Genomic DNA, 23,368 nt, shown 5'->3' with positions numbered 1-23,368 from the left:
AAGGGCAGCAGACCTCTTAACTTGACATATTATCACCCCTCCTTTGACATTTTGTGGGAGTTCAGATTCACCAAAAAATAAGAAATAAAAAAAAATAGTCCAATCACAGTCCAATCAAAGTCCAATCAACACATATACAGATTTACTACAATAGATCAAATCATGAATTCACTGAATGGTACTAAGTCAACTAACCGGGTCCTTCGTAAGATATTTATTGCCACTTGTTTCCTGTAAGCGCTAACTGGATATTCCTCTGCTTTTATAAGCAATTCTCAGTGAAAACATGCAGAAAATGAAAAATAAGTCTGTGACTGAATAAAATCATGTTTGAATTCAGTTTTTATACAGCCCCCAGCTCTTCATAATGATTTAAAGTGTGAACATTAGTAATTAGAAATATGTTGGCTGCACATGGTTTCTGCTTTTATGTTAATTCCCTGGAAAAGTCAATTGCAGCTGTTCAAAACGTTGCAGTATGATTGTGGGCAGGTTATATTGAAGTGAGGGTCAAAACCTTTGTGGCATGTTCTCTATTGCCATCTAGTGAGATTAGATGGGTAAAACTGCTCAATTTGGGGTTTTGGTTGTTCTTGGTATTATCAACTAGATCAGACTTTTGAATTCGTGCAAAGGTTTTTTAAATAAGAAGAAGGAAGAGCAATGGGTGAGAAATATGACTATCCCTTTAATTCTATTGTTGGGTTATTAACTTAAGTCCTGTCTTTAAGCTCAGCAAATCTTACAAAACAGTGAAATCAGGTACCTTTTAAAGAATTACCCCATACTTTAATATATATGTATTTCAAAGAGTATTTAGATATTACTTAAATACTGTAAGCAAATATGGGTTCACTCTTATTATCAAGTAGTTTTATATTATCACAGATTGCAGGGGGGTTTAACTTTATGCTTAAAACAGCACAATGCACAGTAGCTTCAATATGGTAATAGCCAGTGACGTGCGGTGAGGTTCGTGGCTGGTGAGGCACTGACACTACATAAGTCTGATCTACAAATATATGAACCCAATAGAGTAGCTTAAATCACCATTCAATTGGCAACTTGCACATTGACTACTGGTTGTTTTTCATATCAGCATTCTTTACACACACATAGGTAAGGTACATATTTGATTCCACTGGGGGCGTGTGCGCCGCGACCTGACCCACCGGGAGCGTTTCAGAAGCGGAGCGCTCGCGGTCACCACCCGCGAACATCGTGAGATTCCGCGATAATCTGCGTAACAACCACGGATGTATAAAGAGAACAACAAACACATAAATGGTTACTTTACCTGTCCGACGTTGAATTGCTGTTGATTTGTTCATATTTCCTTGTTTTTTGAGACATTTTTAAGCTTGGATATAGAATGTTACATTATTGTGGTCAAAGGTAAATATAAGAAGAAGAGAAGTGTAGAAGAAGAGTAACGACAGAACAAGCATGAACCCGACCCGTTGCCCCTCTGTGCTTTTTCACTGCGGTTTAATGTCAGATCAGCAACACTAAATATGTTCTACACATATGTGAAATACATTACCTATTCTATGTAAAGAAAAGACATATAATGAAAGTGTGTACAAATATTACAGTGGTGACAAACAATGAGAAAACAAAAGGCTCAACCCAGTTTGTGAGGGATTGCGCAATCTGAGGTGAGGCACAGCTCGTCGCTGCCTCACCTCATGTGTCTCCTCTGAACAGGACATGCGCGAATTCAGCGATTTTGATTATAAAAATGATTGGAATCATACAGAAATTACATTTATAGTACAGATCTGTAGATAAATATTAATATTCATTTTATTTTAGCATTATTTGTTTTTTTGGCTGATCCCACGTCCCTGGTAATAGCACAATACCGGCCCCATAAATTATTAAATGGCATGAGGCCATTGACAAATATTGTTAAAAAAAACAAAAAACAAAAATAAAGCAAATGTGCCATCTAGTGGCTCACTAACTTACATTGTGTTTCTACATTTTGAATAGGAATTTAGTTTCTACACAAAATCCTTTCAGTGTTTCTCACCACAATAACAGCGTTTTAAAATCAGATTGGATGCATCTAGATCTGGCCCAGTCAGTGTTCTACCGTCAATCAAATTATACTGGCCCAGGGCAAAGATTCAGTCCTCTACAGCCAACTCTAAAAGTACCCTGATAACCTGAGCTGAGAGGATTAGCCGCCTAATCTCAAACACTGTTGGGCTAAATCAGGGACAGTGGGCACCCTGCTGCTTACGGCCACAGCAGTAAATCTGGGCCTTGTTCTGTGTGAGGAGTTCACCTTCGCTGTACCGCAAGACTGCTAATTCTGCTTGGCAAAGATATCAGAGAAAGTGCTGTGATACGTCTGTGAGTGACTGATTGATGTTACCAGTGGTGCAGACAGCTTGGAGTTTTGGTTTCTTTGCATCATACACAGAATACATGCAATAATAGAGTCACTTACCTTTGCCATGATGTAAACTGGTGGGGTAAGTCCGGGTGAATGTGCTGTAATAGTCTTTGAGGGACTGTAATTAAAGAGACAGAAGCAAGAGCAGGGGTTTTAAGCTTTGAAACAAATTAGTCTTCCATGTGTTGTTTATCTAATCAAAAGGGCATCCCTACATTGCTGTTGCTTGTCTGCTCACAACTCATCTCAGCTAAATGTCCTGCAAATGAACAAGACATACACAAGAGGACATGATTAGTCTGGGATTTATCATGTTAAAAAAGTGGTGAAACGGTGCAAATGACCATGATGGCTGATTTCTGTATTAATTCTGATGTCCTTGCACTCTGCTGCGGCACTGAAAGAGTTAAGGATGGAGTGATGAACACTGCAGGGTGGTGGATGAGATTTCATCTACTCTAGCCATAACACGAGCACAGCATGACTTGGATGTTTATCCAATATACGAACTTCAGAGACAGCAGAGCCTGAGGAGGTGAGTGCACTTATTTGATATATTAGTAGTCTAGAACCAGTGATGAGCCGGGACGGGATGCAAACATCACTTACAGTAGCTTTCTATGTCTTTCAATCTCCATTAAAAAAAACAATCTTTACTCTATACTGTATGTAGCAACTGGTTTATGTGTATCTCCATCAAAACCCAATCATCAATGTAATAAAAAACTTTGCATCTAGACTTTGTGACTAGGAATTTTATCTGATGCGTATTAGAGAATAACTGCGGGGGAGACTGTTTTGTGTTCATGGATGAATGCGCTTCCTTCCTTTCTATCTTTACTCTTCTCCAGGTCCTGGCCACTGACAAAGATGAGAAGAGGAGAAACGCCTCTTTTAAAGCAGCAGTCAAGTCCTTGCTTGGGAAAGAGTGAGCTTCTTTACTTTCCCTTGCTCATGTTGACCTCTCTCTCAGATATGATTTTGTCAAAGAGCCAACTTGGGGGCTCAGCCATTAACAGCAGAGACTTGTCTGAGAAAAGACAAAACAGATAAGATAAAGACAGCAGAGTATAGAAAGCTGGGTCTGAGGTAGGGCTATGAGTGGTTGGGTAATGGCCTCCTATGGGATTATCACAGTTAATGGGAAATAATGAACGATGATTCTTATTCACCAAAGTAACTGTGGAGGTGATTTAAAGTCATCACCACATTTCCACATTTTCAGTGCATTTAAACAGACTCACAAACACAAGGGGCACACCCACCCACATCAGCACAGAGTGAGCACCATTAAGATATTTCCCATATTAGTGTCAAATAATGCTTTCTGCAGAGCTACACTATGTATAACTCTGTTACGCTGCCATCTGAGCTGATGTTTCCTGAACCAGATACATTAATCAATAAGACAAAGGCTACTGTGAATGCTGAATAAAAAACGTGTATCTACTGTGTTATTGGGGAGCTGGGTTGGAGAGTTGGAAGGGTATTTTTATCATTTACGGATTGATTGATCACCGTGCAGTGGTGGGGCCAGAATCAGCAGGTACCTGATGTCAACAATGAATGAGTTGTTTCTCTCTTTGGAATTCAAGCATGCAGAAATGCAGCATGTGCAGCATCTGTTGACTCACTGCCATATTGTTGTTATACTTTAGGGAACATGGTATATCACAAGCAGATATGAAAAAAACAACAAACCACCAATGAGATTAGGCTAATTATTATTATTATGCTGAGAAGCAGCAGCAGAACCATACAGCATGAAGGTTATTTTACCACATTGACTGCTAGAGGAGTGTTCTCATCATTGACATAAATGATCAGTCTAGTCACTTATTTAGACATAAATAAAATGCACTATGCAGCTCTGCATCATGTACAGATAACACATGGGAGATGGGGTCAGTTGTCTTTGCTGTCACGCAAATGTGAGTGATAATCTGAGTATGCGGTAGCAGACTGCCAGCAAGAAAATGTTCATAACAGGTTGTGACTTACTGAATGAAAAGGACAACTGTGATGACTACCTCGTTGGGATGCCTCTTTGCCACAAAAGTAGAGAGGAATCTCTTTTCCTCTCTACCTCTCTATGGGTGCCCACTGCCCAATGTGCGATATGTAAGTGTAAGCGTGAGTGACACATTTTGTGCGTGTTTGTGTCTGAGAGTGACAGTAAGAGAGAGAGATATATAGAGCAGAAGGCACCATGCTCTGTCTACTCTGAGTGAGGCAGTCTTTGTTGACAGCCAGTTTTGACATAGTCTCAGGATTAACCGCTCTGTCAACAAAAGGCCACTGGTCCTTAAAATAGAGAGATGGGCAGTGGGAAAAACAAAACTATAACCGTATGCCACCGTAGACTCATATATTGACTGAGTCTGACCCAGATAGATGCAGACAGAATACCTTAAGGTACCACTGAATCTGTATGGTGCTTCACTTGAGATGACAACACCTACAGATATGGCTATGAGCAGCGCTGAAGGTAAGCACAGAACTGATGAAATGCATATAAATGCAATACAAGATAATAGGCAAAATGGCTATGAAGTCAAGTTACAGTACAGGCTACTCTATGCATCACTGCACATCTGATATTTTGCAAGGAACATGGTCAACAGAAAGGAGTCTGACATTGGGTTGGTCACATATGTTGGTCAAGAGAAACATTAGGGAATGTGTGGTGGAGATGAGTCTCTGCTGGGTGTTGAGTAGCTCAGACTCTATGGCCTAACGTTTCATTTATTCAGTTTGCCAACACGTGAATTAACTATTTTTTAAGAAATTGCAAAGTCATTTTGACTTGATGCACACAACTGAATAAAACAAAATTAAATAAAAAATAATAGCAAATTCCGCCTGTCATCGGTTATTAACGCAGGATTAATGCTAACACGTGTAACGTTACCACAAAGTGCATGATAGAGGTCAGTAACACAAGTAGGGTCAATACAATTTTCATTTTAGTGTAATGTTAACGTTATGTATACCTCGCAATAACTATATTGGTACGTTGGTTGAAAACTAGCCGAACCTTTGTTAACACCATAATGTTGCAAGTTACCGTCTAGGATGGCTGAACCGAACAGTTGACTTTGCATAATTCAAGGCGCTAAACTAGCTAGCTAGCTGCTACACGATTAGCCTTCTTATAGCTAAAGTCTATGGATTAGACTAGCTAACGCTAGCTAACGATCGCTTGCGATAGACGCAGACTGATTTATATAAAGTGTATTTAGTTTATAGCAGTTTATCGTTATACACACAATAATGGTTCATTGTTTTGTGTTAATTTCAGTTATCGGTACCTTTGATGGAAAACGGAATAAGTTAGTTTATTTCACAGGATTTGTAGGTGATTAGCTTAGCGTTAGCTAGATTCTTTCAAGTTGTCAGGTGGGAAGAAGCCTTCACTCTATTACTATACGACTGTTTCTACTCCAATTACATGTGTAGGTGTGTGTGTCTGTGTGTGTCTGTGTGTGCTCCTGACTGAGAAAAAAAAGAAATACAAGTATTTGTGTCGTGGAAATTATTTCGGCGGGTTTGAGTGGTCAATTAATAATTGATTAGTCCATCATCTCCAGATCAATAGAGCTTTATGAGAATATCCCCTTTCACAGGGTGCACGTGGTGCCATAAAGCTCCGGTGATGCTCACAGCTGTTGTCAGGATAGTGTTGTGTGTCCGGAATGATAAGCTTCCTGGAAGCACCCTGGCAGAGCGGAAAATTGGCTTATATGGCACCATTAGGCAGCATGGCCTTTCTCTATTGTTGCCTCAGCACTCCAATGACCAGAACTGTATCCTGTATTACACGGATATCAGCAAGACACTGTCAGATCACTCAGGTTATCCGCTTGCAGAAATAGACAGTTCTCTGGTTGACATAGCTGCTGTACATTGTGTGTCTGTGAGCATGGCTGTACAGATGGAGTGTATCCTGGATTATATACTGTAGTAAAAATAAGTGTTATTTACAGCTGTTGATAAGGGCTAAAACAGTTACTGTCATTGTACCACTGCACAATTCAAAATGCTCTCAACTTAAATATGATATTTAACAGGACTAGTTTGTGTTTCCATTTCATTATCCCATTACAGTCATTCACTGATAATCTAAATCACTTATGGCTTTACATAGATGACGTTTCTTGAAAACAAAAAGGCATCGAATGGAAAAAGTACGACAATTAAAGACAGCAAACAGGAACACAGGCTAACAGGAAAAGCAAATTATAGACAACAATAGCATAGATTGATAATGTGATAAAAGAAATGTTAATAATGACTGAACTGGGATAGGTATTATACGTCTACGATATATTGATGACCTATACATCTTGTGTGCTGGTTTATTTGTGGCATCAGAAGAGGTGATTTTCACTTGGAGTTTTAAAAAAAAAACAACTTTATAGAAAGAAAAGTGTTTATAAGTAGTCTTGTAGGACATGAACAATACACACAGAGCTCTCCGGGTGGTGATGCTGTGCAACAGTTAGTTCATGAATGTCCTGCAACCCTTAACGCAGGTAGATGTGCTTGTTTACAAAACAGAATAAACTGGTCAGAGCGAGTACAGATCTGAGAGAGAGGGCAGGTCCTCTTTGTATCCTCATGTCACTGTCACCAGTCATTTTACTGCAGCCTTTACCTTCTTGCAGACATGCCTCGTCAATTCCCAAAGGTAACTCTGAGTGAGGCAGAAGAGGAGACACAACTGTTAGCAGAGAAAGTGTATGCGTCAGCGCTAAAGGAAGAAGACACCAAGGATGCCTTATCATTGTTCACCGTGCCTGAGGACTGCCCAATTGGCCTCCAGCAAGCCAAGGAACGTGAACTGCTTAAGGAGCTGGCAGAGCAACATTCAGAGGAGAGCACCAAGAGGTAAGCCCTGCTGCTATTCAGAGAGGATGTCGTCAACAGTCAGATCAATGTCATAAATGAAACGTTCAGCTTATACCAATTGTATTGCTAATGTTGCAGGAGGAAAAGCTTGAAGATGATTCGTTCCCAGTCAATGTCCCTGCTGATCGCAGTGAATACAGATGCTACGCGGCCAGTGGCAGTCACGCCATACCTGTCCCCCAGCTCCACCTGCTCCTCAGTGCCAGACAACTTCCCTGATTACCAGAGGGTCACTATTAGTGGTGATTACTGTGCTGGAGTAAGTACTGTCAACATAAACATGTGCATCACCTTTAGCGACATCGTGTACATTTACTGCTCCCATCTCATGTTAACAGAATGTTGAAAAAACATGGCAAGATTGCATACAATGTTTCACGTCCATCCCTCATTTAGATCACAGTGGAGGACTATGAACAGGCAGCCAAAAGTCTGTTTAAGGGTCTGCTTATTCGCGAGAAATACTCAAAGCTAGCCTATCATAGATTCTGCAGAACCACAGCCCAGTTCCTCCGCAGCGCTGACAACATGAACTGGAGCGAAGAAGATGAGGTTCTTCCAGGTTTGAAGTGTATACACATTATGGTAATTGATGCACTCACTAATGTTTTATTTTGGTTTGGATGACAGCAACAGAACAATGTTGTGGTCTCCAGATATGTGCCCGTGTCCAACAGATGGAGAAGATCCCTACAGCATTCAGAACATCCCTGAGAATCTGAACTATGAACTGAAGATGAAGGATGGCATAGTGTATGTGTATGACAATGCAGAGGCTCTGAGAGGAAGCCAGCCCCATGACCTTCCTTACCCGGACTTAGAGACCTTTGCCATAGACTTCAGTCATGTGCTGGCAATGATTGCAGATGGACCAACGTAAGTTGCCAAAACAAAAAGACACAGCAGCTATGCCGGTTGGATAAACAGCCCTCATTGTAAAACTGGTTGTTGCCACCTATGCGTGAAGTTACACTTACTAATCTGAGGTCCACTCTAATATTTCATCCACCACTCTGATTTTCAGGAAGACATACTGTCACAGACGACTAAATTTCTTGAGTTCAAAGTTCTACCTCCACGAGATGCTCAATGAGATGGCTGAGCTAAAGGAACTGAAAAGTGTGCCTCACAGAGATTTCTACAATGTTAGGAAGGTTAGATTTCTGTGTATAATCCACTGTTGTATCCCACAGAATTCCTCTGTAAAAACACCAAAACATATGTTTTCATGTTCTCACTTCTGCCTTAAATTGAACCATTTGTAAAAAAAAAAAAAAAAAGCCTAGTGTGTGTTGGACACTGAAGTTGTCCAGCAGACTGAACATGGACATTGTTTCTTTCTCTCAGGTGGACACGCATATTCATGCAGCTGCCTGCATGTCTCAGAAACACCTGCTGACCTTCATTCAGACAACATATAAAACGGATGCTGACCGTGTGGTGCTGGAAAAGGCCGGACAAAAGATGACCCTCCAGCAGGTTTTCCACAGTCTCAATAAGGACCCCTATGACCTTACTGTGGACTCTCTGGATGTACATGCTGTAAGAAAAGTAGAAAAATGACACCATGTTTAGCATTATGTTCATAAAAATGGGGAGTGACATTAACAACTTTCTCAATTTTGTCAGAATGTGGTTATAAACAGTCTATTGTGTTCCTGTCGAGGCAAAAAATATATGGGAATTTAATGAAATTATGAAATTCTTTCACTCTGTCTCTAATAATATGTGTCGCTGTCACTTCTAGTCCAGGTAAATACCAGTATTGATCAGTGCTTTTTAATTACTGATTATTCTAACTTGACAATTATGCTTTTAATTCATAAACTTTACAGGGCCGGAATACCTTCCACCGGTTTGATAAGTTCAACTCAAAGTATAATCCAGTGGGAGCTAGTGAACTTCGAGAAATCTTCCTGAAAACAGACAACCTCATGAACGGAGAGTATTTTGCTCGCATCATAAAGGTATCGTATCGAGTAATCTCACACTGTAAGTCAGAAGCTTTTGCAGAGACAGCTTAGTACACTTAGTACTTCTCTTCTTTAATAGGAAGTGGCCCATGACCTGGAGGAGAGTAAGTACCAGCATGCAGAGCCTCGCCTTTCCATCTATGGTCGCTCCCCAGAGGAGTGGGACAGTCTGTCTCAGTGGTTTATTCACCACAAAGTACACTCTCCGAACATGAGGTGGATCATCCAAGTGCCCAGAATATAGTGAGTGCTACGGGCTTAAGAAATATGCATGCTTTTAATTTAAAAGAATTTCTAAAAATGTGAACTTTTAAATTTCCTAAAATTATAAGACATGTTTGTATGTGTTTCAGTGATATTTTCAAGGCAAAGAAACTGGTACCTAACTTTGCCAAGATGCTGGAGAACATATTCCTTCCTTTATTTGAAGCCACTGTTAACCCACAGAAGCACAAACAACTTCATGTTTTCCTCAAATATGTAAGATATTGTGTGTTTCAATGTATTTGTCAACGTATTTAACTTCTCCTGTGGGCACCCAGAAGTGGAGGCGGGTGTATAAACCGATGAGTGACAATATAGTTGTAATTATTTGTCTTTATAGGAGAAGAATTGTTAACAAATACTCAACATAACTAATACTAAAATGTCATATCTGCTCACAACAACATTTTAGTGTGTTAAAACGGGAGTTAAAGGTGATACCTTAAAGAAATTAATTAAGTAATTAGAGGGTAAGATTAAACAATTTGAGGCCATGAATTATTCATTTGAGGTAACATTAAGCAATCCATAGATAAGCCTTATCAGAAAGGAAACAAACAAACTAATACGTGTGACATTATTATAAAAACAAATTTCCCTTGGTGCCTGCCAGGCTTCATAAAACCACCCCAGTAGTAAATTACTATATTTTTTGTGCAGGTGTCAGGCTTTGACAGCGTAGACGATGAGTCCAAACACAGCGATCACATGTTCTCCTTCAGGAGCCCAAAGCCAGAACAGTGGACTGCGAATGACAACCCTCCATATAGCTACTACATCTTCCACATGTATGCAAACATCATGGTCCTCAACAACCTCAGGAAGTAAGTGCTAATGCCTTCTTGCCTCTTCAAAACATACTTCTTCATTAAGGGGAAGTTGCTTTGCTGTGAGATTGATGGAGGAAAATGTTTGCCTTTCAACATCTCAATATGCATCCGATACCTAGAAATGTTCTCGTATGATAAATACAAGGATGAACAGATTCAGACTCTGTCCCATGATTTGCTCGATGATCGATTGTCCTCTTGTGTCGTCTGTAGAGAGCGTGGACTGAGCACCTTCCAGTTACGTCCCCACTGTGGAGAAGCTGGATCAATCACCCACTTGGTCTCTGCCTTTCTCACATCAGACAACATCTCACATGGACTCAACTTGAAGAAGGTACTTCAGATTTGTCGACAAGATATTCATGAATATGTGTATAAAGTGTGGATAAATACATACAAATTCTGATATTAGATCAGGTTGTGTTCATTATTGAGAACCTGGTAACAAAATTCAATGTTTTATATTTAACAACATTACTTGTGAGTCCATGTGCATTTTTTTAAACTTCCCTCAGAGCCCTGTGCTGCAGTACCTGTACTACCTGGCCCAGGTGCCAATTGCAATGTCTCCACTCAGCAACAACAGCCTGTTCCTGGAATACTCCAAGAATCCTCTCCCAGAGTTCCTGCACAAAGGCCTGTGTGTGTCCCTGTCCACAGATGATCCCATGCAGTTCCACTACACCAAGGTAAGACACATACACAGGAAATGTAATGTTTCCAGTTCAGTATGCCAGAATATTGGTATCAATTTTTATAAAAATATATTTGCAGTGTGCATTTAGATGGGGTTAGTCCTGCAGTGTAAATAATAATAATAATAATAATAATAAATAATTATCCATTGTTTGTGTCCTGCTTGTAGGAACCACTGATGGAAGAGTACGCTATCGCAGCTCAGCTGTGGAAGCTCAGCACCTGTGATGTGTGTGAAATAGCCAGAAACAGTGTGCAGCAAAGTGGACTGTCTCACCAGGTAGTGACACCGTTTTCTCTGCAGAATCTTCCTCACATTTGATCAACATTAATCCCATCTGTTTCCCAATACTGCATTCTGTTGTTTGTTTACAGGATAAGAGGCACTTCTTAGGAGTGAACTATCTGAAAGACGGACCTGAAGGGAACGACATCCGTCGGACCAATGTCGCCCAGATCCGCATGGCCTACAGACACGAGACTCTGTGCAATGAACTCAGCTTCATAGTCGATGCAGTGAAGACTGAAGCTACGAATTCCCAGTACGAATAAAATGGACCTTGTATTAGACAAGCATGCTGAGCTCTCAGTAATCACCATTTACCCATTTTGAAAAGTGCCACTGAGTGACTGTGATGATAAAATGAAAAATACAAAATCCTCAAAGGTTTAAACAAAAGCTGTCGAGGGCCAGATGTGGGAAGTACATTTAATTGCTTGTGATTACGCAAACCCACAATGTATAAACAACTGTGCCTTACACTCCATTTTGTGAATGGGGGTATGTCGTAGAAACCGTTTAAAACTTGACGTTCTTCCAGTTACACTGTACATCAGACACAAGAACACTTATGGTAGAGAGAGCGTAACACAATGAGACGGCTCTGATAACAGATGTCTGGTACATTTACTCTGTCTCTCCCTTAAATACCGTGGCATGTTTTAAAGAGGTTTGGAAAGATATCAATATATTTAAGCTTTGGGAAACACAAAAGTTCATAACGACTAATGACTTTTCAAGAAATGCTTGAAATTGTTGTAGAAATGTTGCATTTACATCAATGTTCATCATCTGAAGCAGCAAACAGTATGTTAAAAGAATAAAAGGTCTTCAGGCTTCACAATGCTTATTGTGACGCAAACATTGCCATCTAGTGGCTAAACTGCAGCATGTAGTAACATCAGATGAATGTAAATACTAACATACACTTATAACAAAATAAATGCTCTTCATGGCCATTCTGTTACATTTCTTTCAAACAAAAAAATGGAAACGTTTGTCTTAAAAACAATATTACTCAGCAGTTGTCCATGGAGTTCCTCTAAAAAACATCACATCAGAAAGTTGTTTAACTCGCATCGTCATCCACTTCTGTCGTCTCATCCTCCTGAGCAGCTGTGTTGGTTTCCTTTATGTTCTTCACACATGTCCACTCTTCTGTCTGGATGTATTCTTGCTGCTTTATGTCAGAGCTCAGAGCACGACTCCTCCTCCTTTTCACAGAGAGAAAGAAACAAATCATATGATGCTTTTCTAGATGTAACAATACCATGAGGACAAACATGATTTAATAACCAGTACCTGGGATTTTACACGACAGATGCATTGTGTTATCAGTTTATCCACAGCTCTTCAGTGCTGTTATACAGTTAAGCTTTTTTGAGCAGTGCTATTGTATACAGAGCCCACTAAGAACCAATTCACTCTTAACTGATTCATTCATGTACTTCTTCATGTAGCGTCATTTAACCACAACAAAGCCATTAAATATGGAAAACTACCACTTACATTTTTATGTATGCAAGGATGATTATTGCAGTAAGGAGAAGGGCACAAGTTGAGGTGATGAGTATAGCCTTTACTGGAAAAAAATGAAAGGGAAAAGACATTAGTCATAAGAAACAAAAGTCACACCAAATACGGATGATAAAAGATTTTTTGTAGTTTTCACGTGTTATACTGTATTTTCTGAGCAGTGTGAATTGAATATGACAAAACTTTCCTCCACAGCATTAATTCCCTTGTGAATAAAATGATCATACCTCCAGCAGGGCTTTGTGCACTGCCAACAAACCGGGCTGGTTGTGCCTCACTGTCTATGGTTTTAGGAGTTGAGAAGGAAAAAAGAAAAGAGGAGGAGGAAGACGTAGACTGGGTGGTCCGGGTGGGACTTGCTTTCTTAGAAAGAAACTGAGTTTGCCTTGAGTAATCCCTCCTGTTCAAAGGGTTATCAGTTGTTGCATCCTTCAGTTGTGTTGCTGCATCTGTGCATGTGCATAAAGGCCATGAGAGATTAGATACCTGTTGTATAAAGCACAAGCCATTAAATGTTTGTTCATCAAAAATTGTTTCTGTCTCCCATATGTAACTATGTACTGATAGTGAAGTCCTTGTACATCTGATAACCCATGCAGGCATTTATAAATGGGTTTCTGGCAGTAATGGTACATATTTAGTTTATGTATTTAGCAAAATCAACATATATTGTGGTGGTTTAAAAAAACCTTTTATGATATCCACAATTTTAGTCCAAAAATTATTTCTCATGATTTTGGAGCAAAGTACTGGAGCAGAAAGCATATTTTTAAAAAAATGATATCTTCCATTAAGTATTGCCTCTTAATGTTCAGTGTAAAGTACTTGACAACAAAATGCATTATAAAGGTCATACCTGATTCATTGAAGCAAAACACATCAAACTTTTGTGTAACAGACGCTCGCCATGCCACCAAGCCTCTCCGGTTTTGGCCACAAGTAGAAAGGGCCTTGATGCGGGGGATGACTGCAAAATGTTCATCAATCCATCCAAATCTGAATAAAATCCAAACATGACAAAACATCAGGAACTTTTCATTAAACTCCACTGAGATGCCTGACAGGATCATTTCTTCTCTGGTCTTACCTGCACGTTTCCAAACCTCTAGTGAGAGCTTCCTGTACTTGTGCTTTTGAGGCAATGTTCACTCCGAGGGACGAGCAGAGCCTCCGAGCTTCAGAGGCATTGAAGGTGTACTGAGGCTGGTTGAGGTCATTTAAATTACTAACCTGGAATACTCCAGCAATACTTTGGTTTGCTGCTGGGAAAACTGGAAACAGCATACAAAACATTTTCCGATTTAGGTACTTTTCAGAGGAGTTGCATACATTTATCTACAGACATTTTATTTGAACAAAAAAAAATATAATTTACCAAATTAATAAATATCAAAACTGCTGGATTCACTTACCTCTGATGCGGTTTGTGTCAATATTTTGATCAGAGGTGACTTGAGTAATTGATAACAGCGATGTGATGCAAAGCCAGATCATATTTATGACTGGTCAGAGTTGAGTCGGATGAAAGCAGAGCGATGGCAAGTGATGCACGGTTTATGTGCCTGTGAGCCAAATGACAGAGTTAAATAGGGTTGATCCTGGTCACTGGGGCGTGCGGACTCGGTCATTACCAGAAAGTAACGGAAAAGGAAGAGGGAAGATCAAGAGCCATCATATGTTCCCGGAGCAGAGCCCAGGAGACAAAGAGGTAAAAAAACAGGAGATAAAGCTATAGAAATGCACTGCAAAATGTAGTCAATTCATGTTCCAGGAAAAAATACAATGGTGATTTAATACGAATAATACGTAATACGATTTGTATGTCCTCATATAAGTGATATGCACTGTTAATGACTTCTGACACTGGGCACCCTGTCCAAATGATTTCCTCCCATGGGGAATTACTCAATCATGAACATGCTTATGATCTCTGGTATCCTCTGATGAGCCGTTGGCACACGACTACATCCCACTTCCACAAAAACATCTCCACACGACCTGGCGGCAGGAAATGACGCAGAGCTGACGAACACGCAGCAGTGTTTTTGTCAGATGTGAGGTGTCAATGAGGACATAATAAATGACCATCAGGAACAATGGAAAAGAACAGAAATTTAACTTCTCTTAAGGTGTTTGAGTGTGTATGGGGTCATTGAGCTACTCCAATGAGAATTTTGATGTGTTGGAAAGTGAGAACAGACATGTTGGTGAGCAAGAAAAGAATATATTTTAGATAAATGTTAAAGTTACAGCCAGCAGCTAGATTTACTTATTGTACTTATAACTCAGCAGCTGGTAGTGACCAAAAACAGAGCTATAAGAGAGTTAAATTCACCAGGAGGCCAGAAATCAGACTCCAAATGAATAACAATGATGCTCCAAAACTGCTGAATGTGTATTTAAGCAACAAGTTCACCATATCATTTGAAAAGGTATGTTAATGATGTGTTCATAACTTGTTTCCACTGCCCCAAAATGGTCGAAAAATAGTCAGAGGTTAGTAGGTTAGAAGAGATAATATAGAACCAATCGGCTTTTGTAGCATCTTATATTTCTCAGTAGAAACAACTGCAATATCTTTTAAGGCACCTTTATTTAAAAGGGGAAGTGGTAGATCCTCAAATCCACAAAGAACTAACAACAAAGGTAGGCACACATGTGCAAAGAAGATACAAATAAGCCTCATGCCATCTAATCAATGCTCTCATACAAGAAGAAATCTCTCAGTGCTCTGAAGACAATATGGCACAAACAAAAAAGTATTTAAATACACATTATAGAAATTAAACAAAACATTCCTTTATGTTCTACATCTTTAAATATTAGTTGAAATCTCTGAGGAGCTTTATTATCTATTGGACCTGAGAGATTATACTTATAACATTAGAGTGTAGACACTTTTTCTACTGCAGCATTTAATGGAAAATGCCATATCTATTATCAAAAAGTATCCAAAACAAAACAAAATAAAACAAAACAAAATAAAACAAAACAAGCATCTTATTGTTTTTTTTATATATATCACTACATCGCACTATATAATTGGTCCCTAAACAGAAATGATCTTTTTTTCTCACTTCAGCAAACAATCTGTCAATTTTTCAATACAAACACAATTATAACTTAATACAAATTAACTGCTAACTATAACAAAGGAAAGATTATCCATTAAGCCTCCCAAAACGTCTTTGGCCCTTGAGAGTCAGGGTCATGGATTCAAGTGAGTCCGAGTGTGGTGATATGGTAAACTGGCAGAGACAGAGGATGACTCGGTTATTCTGTACTGGGGTTCTTTGGTTGTTCAAAGATCTTCATCTCGCCTCGCACAAACGCCCTCCTCTGCTTACGTGTCCTCTCGTCTGTTGTAGTAGTCACTGAAGAATGTAAAAATACTGATAACCAGACACATCACCACAAACAGCGTCAGGGCGATCCAGAGAATTCGTCGACTCAAGGGAATCTTGGGACAAAACCGACCAAGAAGAACCAGGACCTCCTCCATCCTCCTGTGGAGATAAGGACCTCATACAGTACACATCTGAAATGTTCATTGCTTCAACAGATTAAACATTTACTGCAGCAAAAAAATGAAATCATCAAAGAGATCCATCTATTGAATGATGAGATGATGAGAATAATTTATACATTTGTTAGAATAATGCATTTGGCAGTTTACTCCTTCAAATTGAATTTCACCCTTTTCTTTTTGTTGTATATTTTACCATACATGGATAACGATATGCAAACTATGCTACTCTGTTTTCTTTTTAAAGCAACAGCTTCAGTTTACCTGCTTGTCCTTCTCTTCTTTCCACTCTCTTCATCCTTATTTTTCAATCCAAGCAATTTCTCTGCAGCGTCTTCCTCTTTCTGCTTCTCCTCCTGGAGCACTTTGATTTGCTTCTGTCCTTCTTGGAAGCTGCATTAACAAGGTTGAAATTAACCAGCAAGATCTAAGGATAAACAGTTATTAATATTTATGTCCTATCATCAGGCAGTAACATACAACGTGGAAATTATTCAAAGTCTCTGTATACATAACATTATATACACCTGCACGACAAGAACAACACAACTGATGAGTGCCATAAATGTGGTGGTTTATGATGAAAAACAACAATGTCATCATTGAATGTTTGCGTGTAGTTAAGGATGAGGAGACGGCCTCACCCTTTATTATACGACTCCTCCTCGATCTTTGCCTTGAGCTCGGCTCTGATCTCGGCTCTGATCTCGGCTCTGATCTCGGCTCTGATCTCTTCTAAGTTGACTGGAGGTTTGGCTGGCACACTTTCCTGCTCCGACACGCTCTTTCCACTGCATTGTTTGAGATGGGAAAGAACAATCAGCCTTGGACACCAACACCATCACAGCAGAGGTTATAAAACCGAGAGGAGTGCACATGCAAGTTTCATCACAACACCGTGGTCTTGTTTTATAACGAACAACCTGCAGTGCTGGAGAGGTAGTGTGCATTACAGACACCATCGCAGACGAGAACATAAAAAAATGGAGCTGGCACTTTGCACATTTGTTTTTGCTATTCTTGTCTCCTCACAGACATCTAGACACTTGAGAGCTCCACTCAGGCTCTCTATTAAACCAGGATATGATTGGAGCCTTGTGCCTGGACTTTGTCAAACTCTTTGCACAAATGTTTAGATTACGTTCCAGGGTAGCATATCCATCACGTGCAGCAGGGTTTGATTATTTTTTATGCTGTCAGGGATATTTTCACCCCACTGGGGCTTTTCTCTACACCGTAAAACACATCCTGAAGGTCACATAAACAAGACAAAGGTCCCACTGCAGCACAGAATGCTTTTGATAAGAATGATTACAAGTTCAGGCTTGTCTTGGCCCATTGTTTCAGGACTGTGTGGGGACCTTGGGAATCAAGCAACGGTATGTGTACACACTGTATGCATTCATGTGTTTATGTGTGCAAGAAAACTCCATGACATGAAACATACCATTCTGCTGCTGGTTGGGCTGCTTCTGTGGGAGCGCTGCTTTTCACATCATTCGCTTCACACTAAAGAGGAGGGTGTTGAATATTTTGGAAGAAATTATTGCCTTCTTACAATAATACACAATAAACAGAAACCATCAAAGACGTTTAGAGGGGAAATGCCTCTTGAGGGGGACTGCCAACAACTCAAAGACATCTGAAATGATACAAGAAACCCTAAATAGATCATAACCTTATCACATTACAATATCTCCATTGACAGCAGTAAAGTAAGAATAAAGCAGCATAATTTGGAAATAATAGAATTAAGTACAATAATCTCAAACTTGCACGTAAATACAGTACTTAAGAGAATATATTTAGTTATTTGCCACCACTGACAAGTAATATAGATATGACTTGGACCAGAATGTATTATTATTAACCAGTAAATTACAGCAATATGAGACAAATGGTTTACATTCCAAAATACAATTTTTACCCATTTTGAAATCAAAAGAAACACAATGTCCTGAATAATGTCCTAAAAGCAAATTATTTCATACCTAAGTGATGACTCCAAAGTACACACATTGTACAAAACTTTGACTCAGCAGTCAATCGAACATAGAGGGTGTCACTGCATTAAACTGCTTGATATGTAATTTCCCATCAGTTTCCGACAGGACAGGACAGGACGACCTACCAGGACAGGAAGGGCAGCACCAGCGGTGAGTCCCATGCTGGGGCCAGGGCCGGCTATGGCTGGAGTCTGACCTGGGATGTTCAGGAGGTTAAATTTAGGCACCACTGCTACGCTCACCCTACGTCTGGGCAGAGCCTAGTGAGGGTGAAAGGAGACAGAACATGTGCCAGTGGTAAGGATGGAAAATGAGAATTTTTTGCTTTTACATAAACTCCAAAGACATGATGATGTCACCAAAAGAAGATTCATTATTTCATTAATTTATTAATAAACACAAACTAACTTATAAAACAGGACACTTTAAAGTGTTAATTAGCACATTTTAGCATGCCAACACGCTAAACCAAGATGGTGAACATTGTAAACAGTATAACAGTATATGCTTAGCATCAGCAAGTTAGCATGCTGACATTAACGTTTAGCTCTAAATACAGCCTCACAGAGCTGGTAGCATGACTCATAGTTTTATTACAAGATATCCACAAACACAAAAAAGTCTGACTGACTAAAAGTCCAAACATTCAATTTAAAACCATATGAAACAGAGAAAAGCAGCAAATCTTCACATTGGAGAAGCTGGAATCAGAGAATATGTTTAATAGATTACTTTTAAATGACAAGTAACCATTTATCAAAAAGTTGTAATTTTTTGTTGATTAATCGATTAATTATTTCAGCACTAAAAAAATGGAAAAACTGAAGCACTTACCTTTCCCAGGGTGAGGGACATCGATCTTGATGGCCGTGGAACTCCATCATCTTTATAAAGACGCACAGAATACAGCATTAAATAAGCACAGTAACCATTCATTGGTACGCCGGTAAGACATAAGTATTAAGATACTCCAGTTAAAGTGGGAAGTCCCTGATAGAAATACTTTTTAGGGCAAAGCAGCGATGATGCTAAATAAAGGTGCATGCTTTATCAAACCTTGTCTGAATTATAAAGTTTAAAAATATTTTCCATTTACAAGCATGAAACAATTTGTAGAGAAAAGGTGTAATGTTTCTGTGTTTACCTGTGCTTGATCTGAAATAGCACAGTCTTACCTCCAGTGTCTACAGACCCTCCGTAACAGCGATTTGAATTCTGGTTGGCCAGCTTCTTGAACTCCATCAGCTCTGCGTGGTCCTTCTCATACGTCCTTTTCAGATTTTCCACATATTGCATCATAACCTCAGTGGCCTTGTTCATACGTTTCTCCTGTTGCACAAAGAAAATAAGTCCATACTGCAAGACAATATATGAGCACAGACACGTGACTAACCTAAAGCATTTTAGCAGAGAGAGTTTAAACAAACGACTCTTTGTGAAAGGAGCTGTGAAGCAAGCTACAAAACAAGCACAAATTTGACCTATTTAACAAAGTAACTGCAGACTTCCCATGAACATTGTGTTTTTGGCCACCTGATGAATATAAGTCCAATATCAACTGGTGTGTTCTTGTTTTATGGTTTGGTCTCCCCAAATAACCGTCTTTTTACGTTCAACTTTCTACACCAGCGAGTTGCTAAATTTGTGTGTCAGCCGTTTGGTGCTGGGCAGGTAGCGTGCAGTGGGTTTATCGGAGGTTTTTGCTCAAAGCTGCGGACAGCTTTTGGGAACAGGGTTGAAAAGAGCACTGAGACCAAACCATACAGGAACATTTGTTGTAAAACCAAAACAGATGTTAAATATGCACATAGCTCATGGAGAGAAATACCTTGTGGAAAAGACCTTATAGTTACAACATATCCTGCTTCATATATTTGAAAAGATTAAAATATATAAATGTGCTGTCAAGAAAGCACACTGGAAGTCAAAAGAATTGGAATAGCCTCATAATTAGATTGTTATTTATAGATGGGTAGCAGTACAAGGAAAAGATCAAAAAGGGCAGTAATTAATCAGAGTGGTTTGGGATTATAAATAGCTAAAGACCGTTGTACTGCAAAAACAGTACATTTTCTCTTTAACTGATGTTTGGTTTGGTCGGCATAAGGTCAGCCATGACATCAGATAAAGATCTTCCCCATAATATTTTATGACAGGGTTCCCAGTAACCCCGGGACATCCTGAAAAAGACTTCTTCTAAACAATAAGACGTACCGTTTATTTACACAATGCAGCGTTCTTTTTATCTGTTCTGTATTTCCTCGGTTTGCATTGTCATCTGATTGTGTTTGTATGACTGCACCTGTCGAACTGCTCCGACGATCTCTGATCTGCTGGAGAGTCGTGTGGCCAGCCGGTGCAGCACCGCTACAGTCTCTATGAGGCGCTGGTAGGCCTCACGCTGCTCCAAATTCTGCCACTGTGGAGAAGTCATCTGCAGGAAACACAACACCACCTTGTTACAACTCTCTCAGGAAAACAAAGTGTACATCAATGTCCTCTTCTGTACCTGGGATTGGACTCGGACAAGATAAATATTTACTGTGGGACATTTCCAGGAAACATTAAAGAGACGAACGAGCACTAAAGAGCCAGAGGGAACAAATATCAGCTGCTGTGTTCGAGGGCTGACCTTCAGTGCTCCTTTGAACTCCTCCAGCTCTTTCTCTGTGTCTTCCTCAGTCAGGTTCCTCTCCCTTTCTGACTGTTTGAGCCGCATCTCCAGAGTGTAGTTGTCATTACGATATGCCAGTGACAGTTGGACAAATGCGTTCTGTGGGGAGGAAGTTACTGCAATGTAACACTTGGAATTGTACATTAAACAGCACATTGCATACAGATGAACTGCTGGTGATGGCAACACACCATAGAAAACTCTCCCACAGTGACAAATGAGAGCCAGTGCGGTTGTTTGCGTAATACTAATGTAATACTAATGTAATACTAATGTACATTTTTATTGTGAGTGAATACTGAGCAGTCATGAGGCAAACACAGGGAACAAGTTGTGATTCTGACATTTGACCACTTGATGTTTTGCTGCGTTGATCAAAGCAAGTCTGCACGGCTTTCCGACATACATGGGCCACGACTGAGAGGAAATATATGACCTCTGACTGTCCTGATCCAGACGCATCCCAGTGGGAAAAGCGAGCGAGGCTGCAGGCCGAGCACGACAGCGTCACTAATGTTTGCATTTTTCTCCACAGGAAATAACTCAAGTGTCTCCTAGGTCTGATCAGGAACAGAAAAACGCTTTCCTGTTGACAAAACACCGTCAAACTCAGGCAGCCAATTTTTGCAAAGATGTAATTAACTACTTTGGTAACAAAACTGATTATTATGAACATTGGGCAATGCACAGCGAATGTTCAGCAGTGAGTGGAACAAAAGATCAGAGTTCTCTGATTGAAACAGTGTTTGAACACAATTTACAGCTCAAAGTAAACGGATTACAGTCGGCAGTCTATTTTATGACCCATTGAATGAAGACTCATGCACATAGTTAATTACTGTGGAGCGCTTTGAAGGCGGAAATTAGAATGAGAATATTGAATTGAATATATTTTCTTCTGGGAAGCAGAAAATGATATGAGGCACATTTTAGTTTATTACTGTTTTCTTTTGCTCTATAAAAAATAAAGTTGTTTTTAAGTAGTAAACGTATTTGCAAATAAAGCAAGCCTCTTACTACTATTCAGGCTTAAACAGACCACCAAAGTGATTAAAAAAGTTCAACTATTAAAGGAATAGTTTAATACAATTTTGGGAAATGCACTTTGTTGTTCTCATGCCAAGTGTTAGATGAGAAGATTGGTACCACTCTAAAGACTGGAAATGAAGGGAAACAACTAGCCTGGTTCTGTCCAAAGCTAACAAAGAGAAAATAAGTGTATTTCCTCAATTCTGAAATTATTCATTTAAATTGCAGACAAGCACAAGCAAAGCACCGCACAAAAAACTAAATCAACTGTAGCATGTATGGACAACGCTGAATTCCTCATCATGAAAGATTAACAATATGATGTTTTTGTAACTTTGTATCTTTACGAAATACCGTGTGAGAATCACCCAAAACCTGAACAGATCAGATACCAACCTCAACTTCTTTTTCAGTGAGAGGGGGTGCACTGGAATGAAATCAAAGAGGAACTGTTAGTATGGTGAGTAATGTACATACAACATTTGTCCACAGTAAAATGAAGGTGCGTTATTTTTTTATCGATTAGACAGGAAAAACAAGGCAAAAGATTTAAGTTAACTAAAGCAGCAGTTGTTGCACACCAGCCTGGTAGACCTCGGTGGAGTTTGAGTTTTCTCAGCATCACATCTGAAATGTTTGGCATGGAGTCGGACTTCTCCTTTGCCTCCTCACTACTGGCTGAGTTTGGAGAAGGTGGACCTCCTGCAGACACAGAGTTACATAAATCAGTCCTAAAGCAAAAATGACCTGGTCTTTTTCTAATTAGGTTTCTCAAGTAATTTGAGACTGATTTAAAATCAAGACTCAAGTGCTTCAGTCTACATAAGACAACACATCTTGAAGGTGAAACTAGGTCACTTTCCCTGAACTGCAGCCACTGTGCCCACAACTGGCAACAACAGGACAATAATGTATCCTGAAATGTAGCATTTCTTAAATTCAGATTTTCCTTTTGTAAGAAAGTCAAAACTTGTGACTTTGTGTGTGACTGGCTTGTCAGCCTGTCAAGTCTCAACTAAGTCAAGTATCACAACAGTGAAGTGGAAGTAAAGTCTTGAGTCCAAATTTGTGTGACATAATTCCCAAGTCTACAGCTCTGTCTCTTTCCAAAACACAAAAAACACACAAAACCGTCTCATTGCGTCTTCCTCGGGTGGTCTTTGGCTCACATACTTTAACAATCATGCCATCTGCTGATGGAACATGAAAACAGCATTTATTTCTCTGTTATGACGTTGC

The 23,368-nt window shown here is 39.6% G+C and overlaps 3 protein-coding genes across 8 annotated transcripts in view; 1 reads left to right on the top strand and 2 right to left on the bottom strand.

Annotated features, from left to right (window-relative positions):
• Nucleotides 1–3,263: 3,263 nt before the first annotated feature.
• Nucleotides 3,264–11,780, top strand: ampd3a (adenosine monophosphate deaminase 3a). Of its 4 annotated transcripts, none has more exons than XM_068730820.1 (15): nucleotides 3,264–3,332; nucleotides 7,072–7,294; nucleotides 7,394–7,574; nucleotides 7,712–7,877; nucleotides 7,972–8,191; nucleotides 8,340–8,469; nucleotides 8,663–8,857; nucleotides 9,151–9,282; nucleotides 9,368–9,531; nucleotides 9,642–9,768; nucleotides 10,213–10,376; nucleotides 10,596–10,716; nucleotides 10,898–11,071; nucleotides 11,248–11,358; nucleotides 11,454–11,780. In XM_068730820.1, the coding sequence occupies exons 1-15, from the start codon at nucleotides 3,275–3,277 to the stop codon at nucleotides 11,628–11,630; spliced, it is 2,343 nt and encodes a 780-aa protein (XP_068586921.1). In that variant the 5' UTR covers nucleotides 3,264–3,274; the 3' UTR covers nucleotides 11,631–11,780. The 4 variants fall into 4 exon arrangements, with proteins under 4 accessions (XP_068586921.1, XP_068586922.1, XP_068586923.1 ...); XM_068730821.1 differs by lacking the exon at nucleotides 3,264–3,332 and adding an exon at nucleotides 4,809–4,892; XM_068730822.1 differs by lacking the exon at nucleotides 3,264–3,332 and adding an exon at nucleotides 5,777–5,859.
• Nucleotides 11,774–14,447, bottom strand: lyve1a (lymphatic vessel endothelial hyaluronic receptor 1a). 2 transcript variants are annotated; one of them, XM_068730824.1, is made up of 6 exons: nucleotides 14,307–14,447; nucleotides 13,982–14,165; nucleotides 13,751–13,890; nucleotides 13,122–13,343; nucleotides 12,868–12,940; nucleotides 11,774–12,572 (listed from the first exon to the last, which is right to left on the bottom strand). In XM_068730824.1, exons 1-6 carry the CDS (start codon nucleotides 14,386–14,388, stop codon nucleotides 12,428–12,430), a joined length of 846 nt encoding a protein of 281 aa, XP_068586925.1. In that variant the 5' UTR covers nucleotides 14,389–14,447; the 3' UTR covers nucleotides 11,774–12,427. The 2 variants fall into 2 exon arrangements, with proteins under 2 accessions (XP_068586925.1, XP_068586926.1); XM_068730825.1 differs by having other exon boundaries at nucleotides 12,449–12,572; nucleotides 12,868–12,935.
• A 1,021-nt stretch (nucleotides 14,448–15,468) lies between these two features.
• mrvi1 (murine retrovirus integration site 1 homolog) overlaps nucleotides 15,469–23,368 on the bottom strand; it is a 28,168-nt gene continuing 20,268 nt past the window's right edge. For both annotated transcript variants that reach the window (XM_068730777.1, XM_068730778.1), the window contains 11 exons: nucleotides 22,711–22,831; nucleotides 22,526–22,556; nucleotides 21,059–21,199; nucleotides 20,729–20,860; nucleotides 19,602–19,755; nucleotides 19,261–19,310; nucleotides 18,552–18,686; nucleotides 17,868–17,929; nucleotides 17,065–17,211; nucleotides 16,685–16,813; nucleotides 15,469–16,400 (listed from right to left, as the gene is read on the bottom strand). In XM_068730777.1, the coding sequence (XP_068586878.1) occupies nucleotides 16,238–16,400; nucleotides 16,685–16,813; nucleotides 17,065–17,211; nucleotides 17,868–17,929; nucleotides 18,552–18,686; nucleotides 19,261–19,310; nucleotides 19,602–19,755; nucleotides 20,729–20,860; nucleotides 21,059–21,199; nucleotides 22,526–22,556; nucleotides 22,711–22,831 (1,265 nt within the window). In that variant the 3' untranslated portion in view covers nucleotides 15,469–16,237. The remainder of the gene's footprint in view (nucleotides 16,401–16,684; nucleotides 16,814–17,064; nucleotides 17,212–17,867; nucleotides 17,930–18,551; nucleotides 18,687–19,260; nucleotides 19,311–19,601; nucleotides 19,756–20,728; nucleotides 20,861–21,058; nucleotides 21,200–22,525; nucleotides 22,557–22,710; nucleotides 22,832–23,368) is intronic.

The sequence above is a fragment of the Cebidichthys violaceus genome, unplaced genomic scaffold, assembly GCF_023349555.1.
Source record: "Cebidichthys violaceus isolate CVI_PGR_0920_01 unplaced genomic scaffold, fCebVio1.0.p SCAF_5, whole genome shotgun sequence".
NCBI classification, from domain to species: Eukaryota; Metazoa; Chordata; class Actinopteri; order Perciformes; family Stichaeidae; genus Cebidichthys; species Cebidichthys violaceus.
This window is presented reverse-complemented; position numbering and strand designations above follow the sequence as displayed.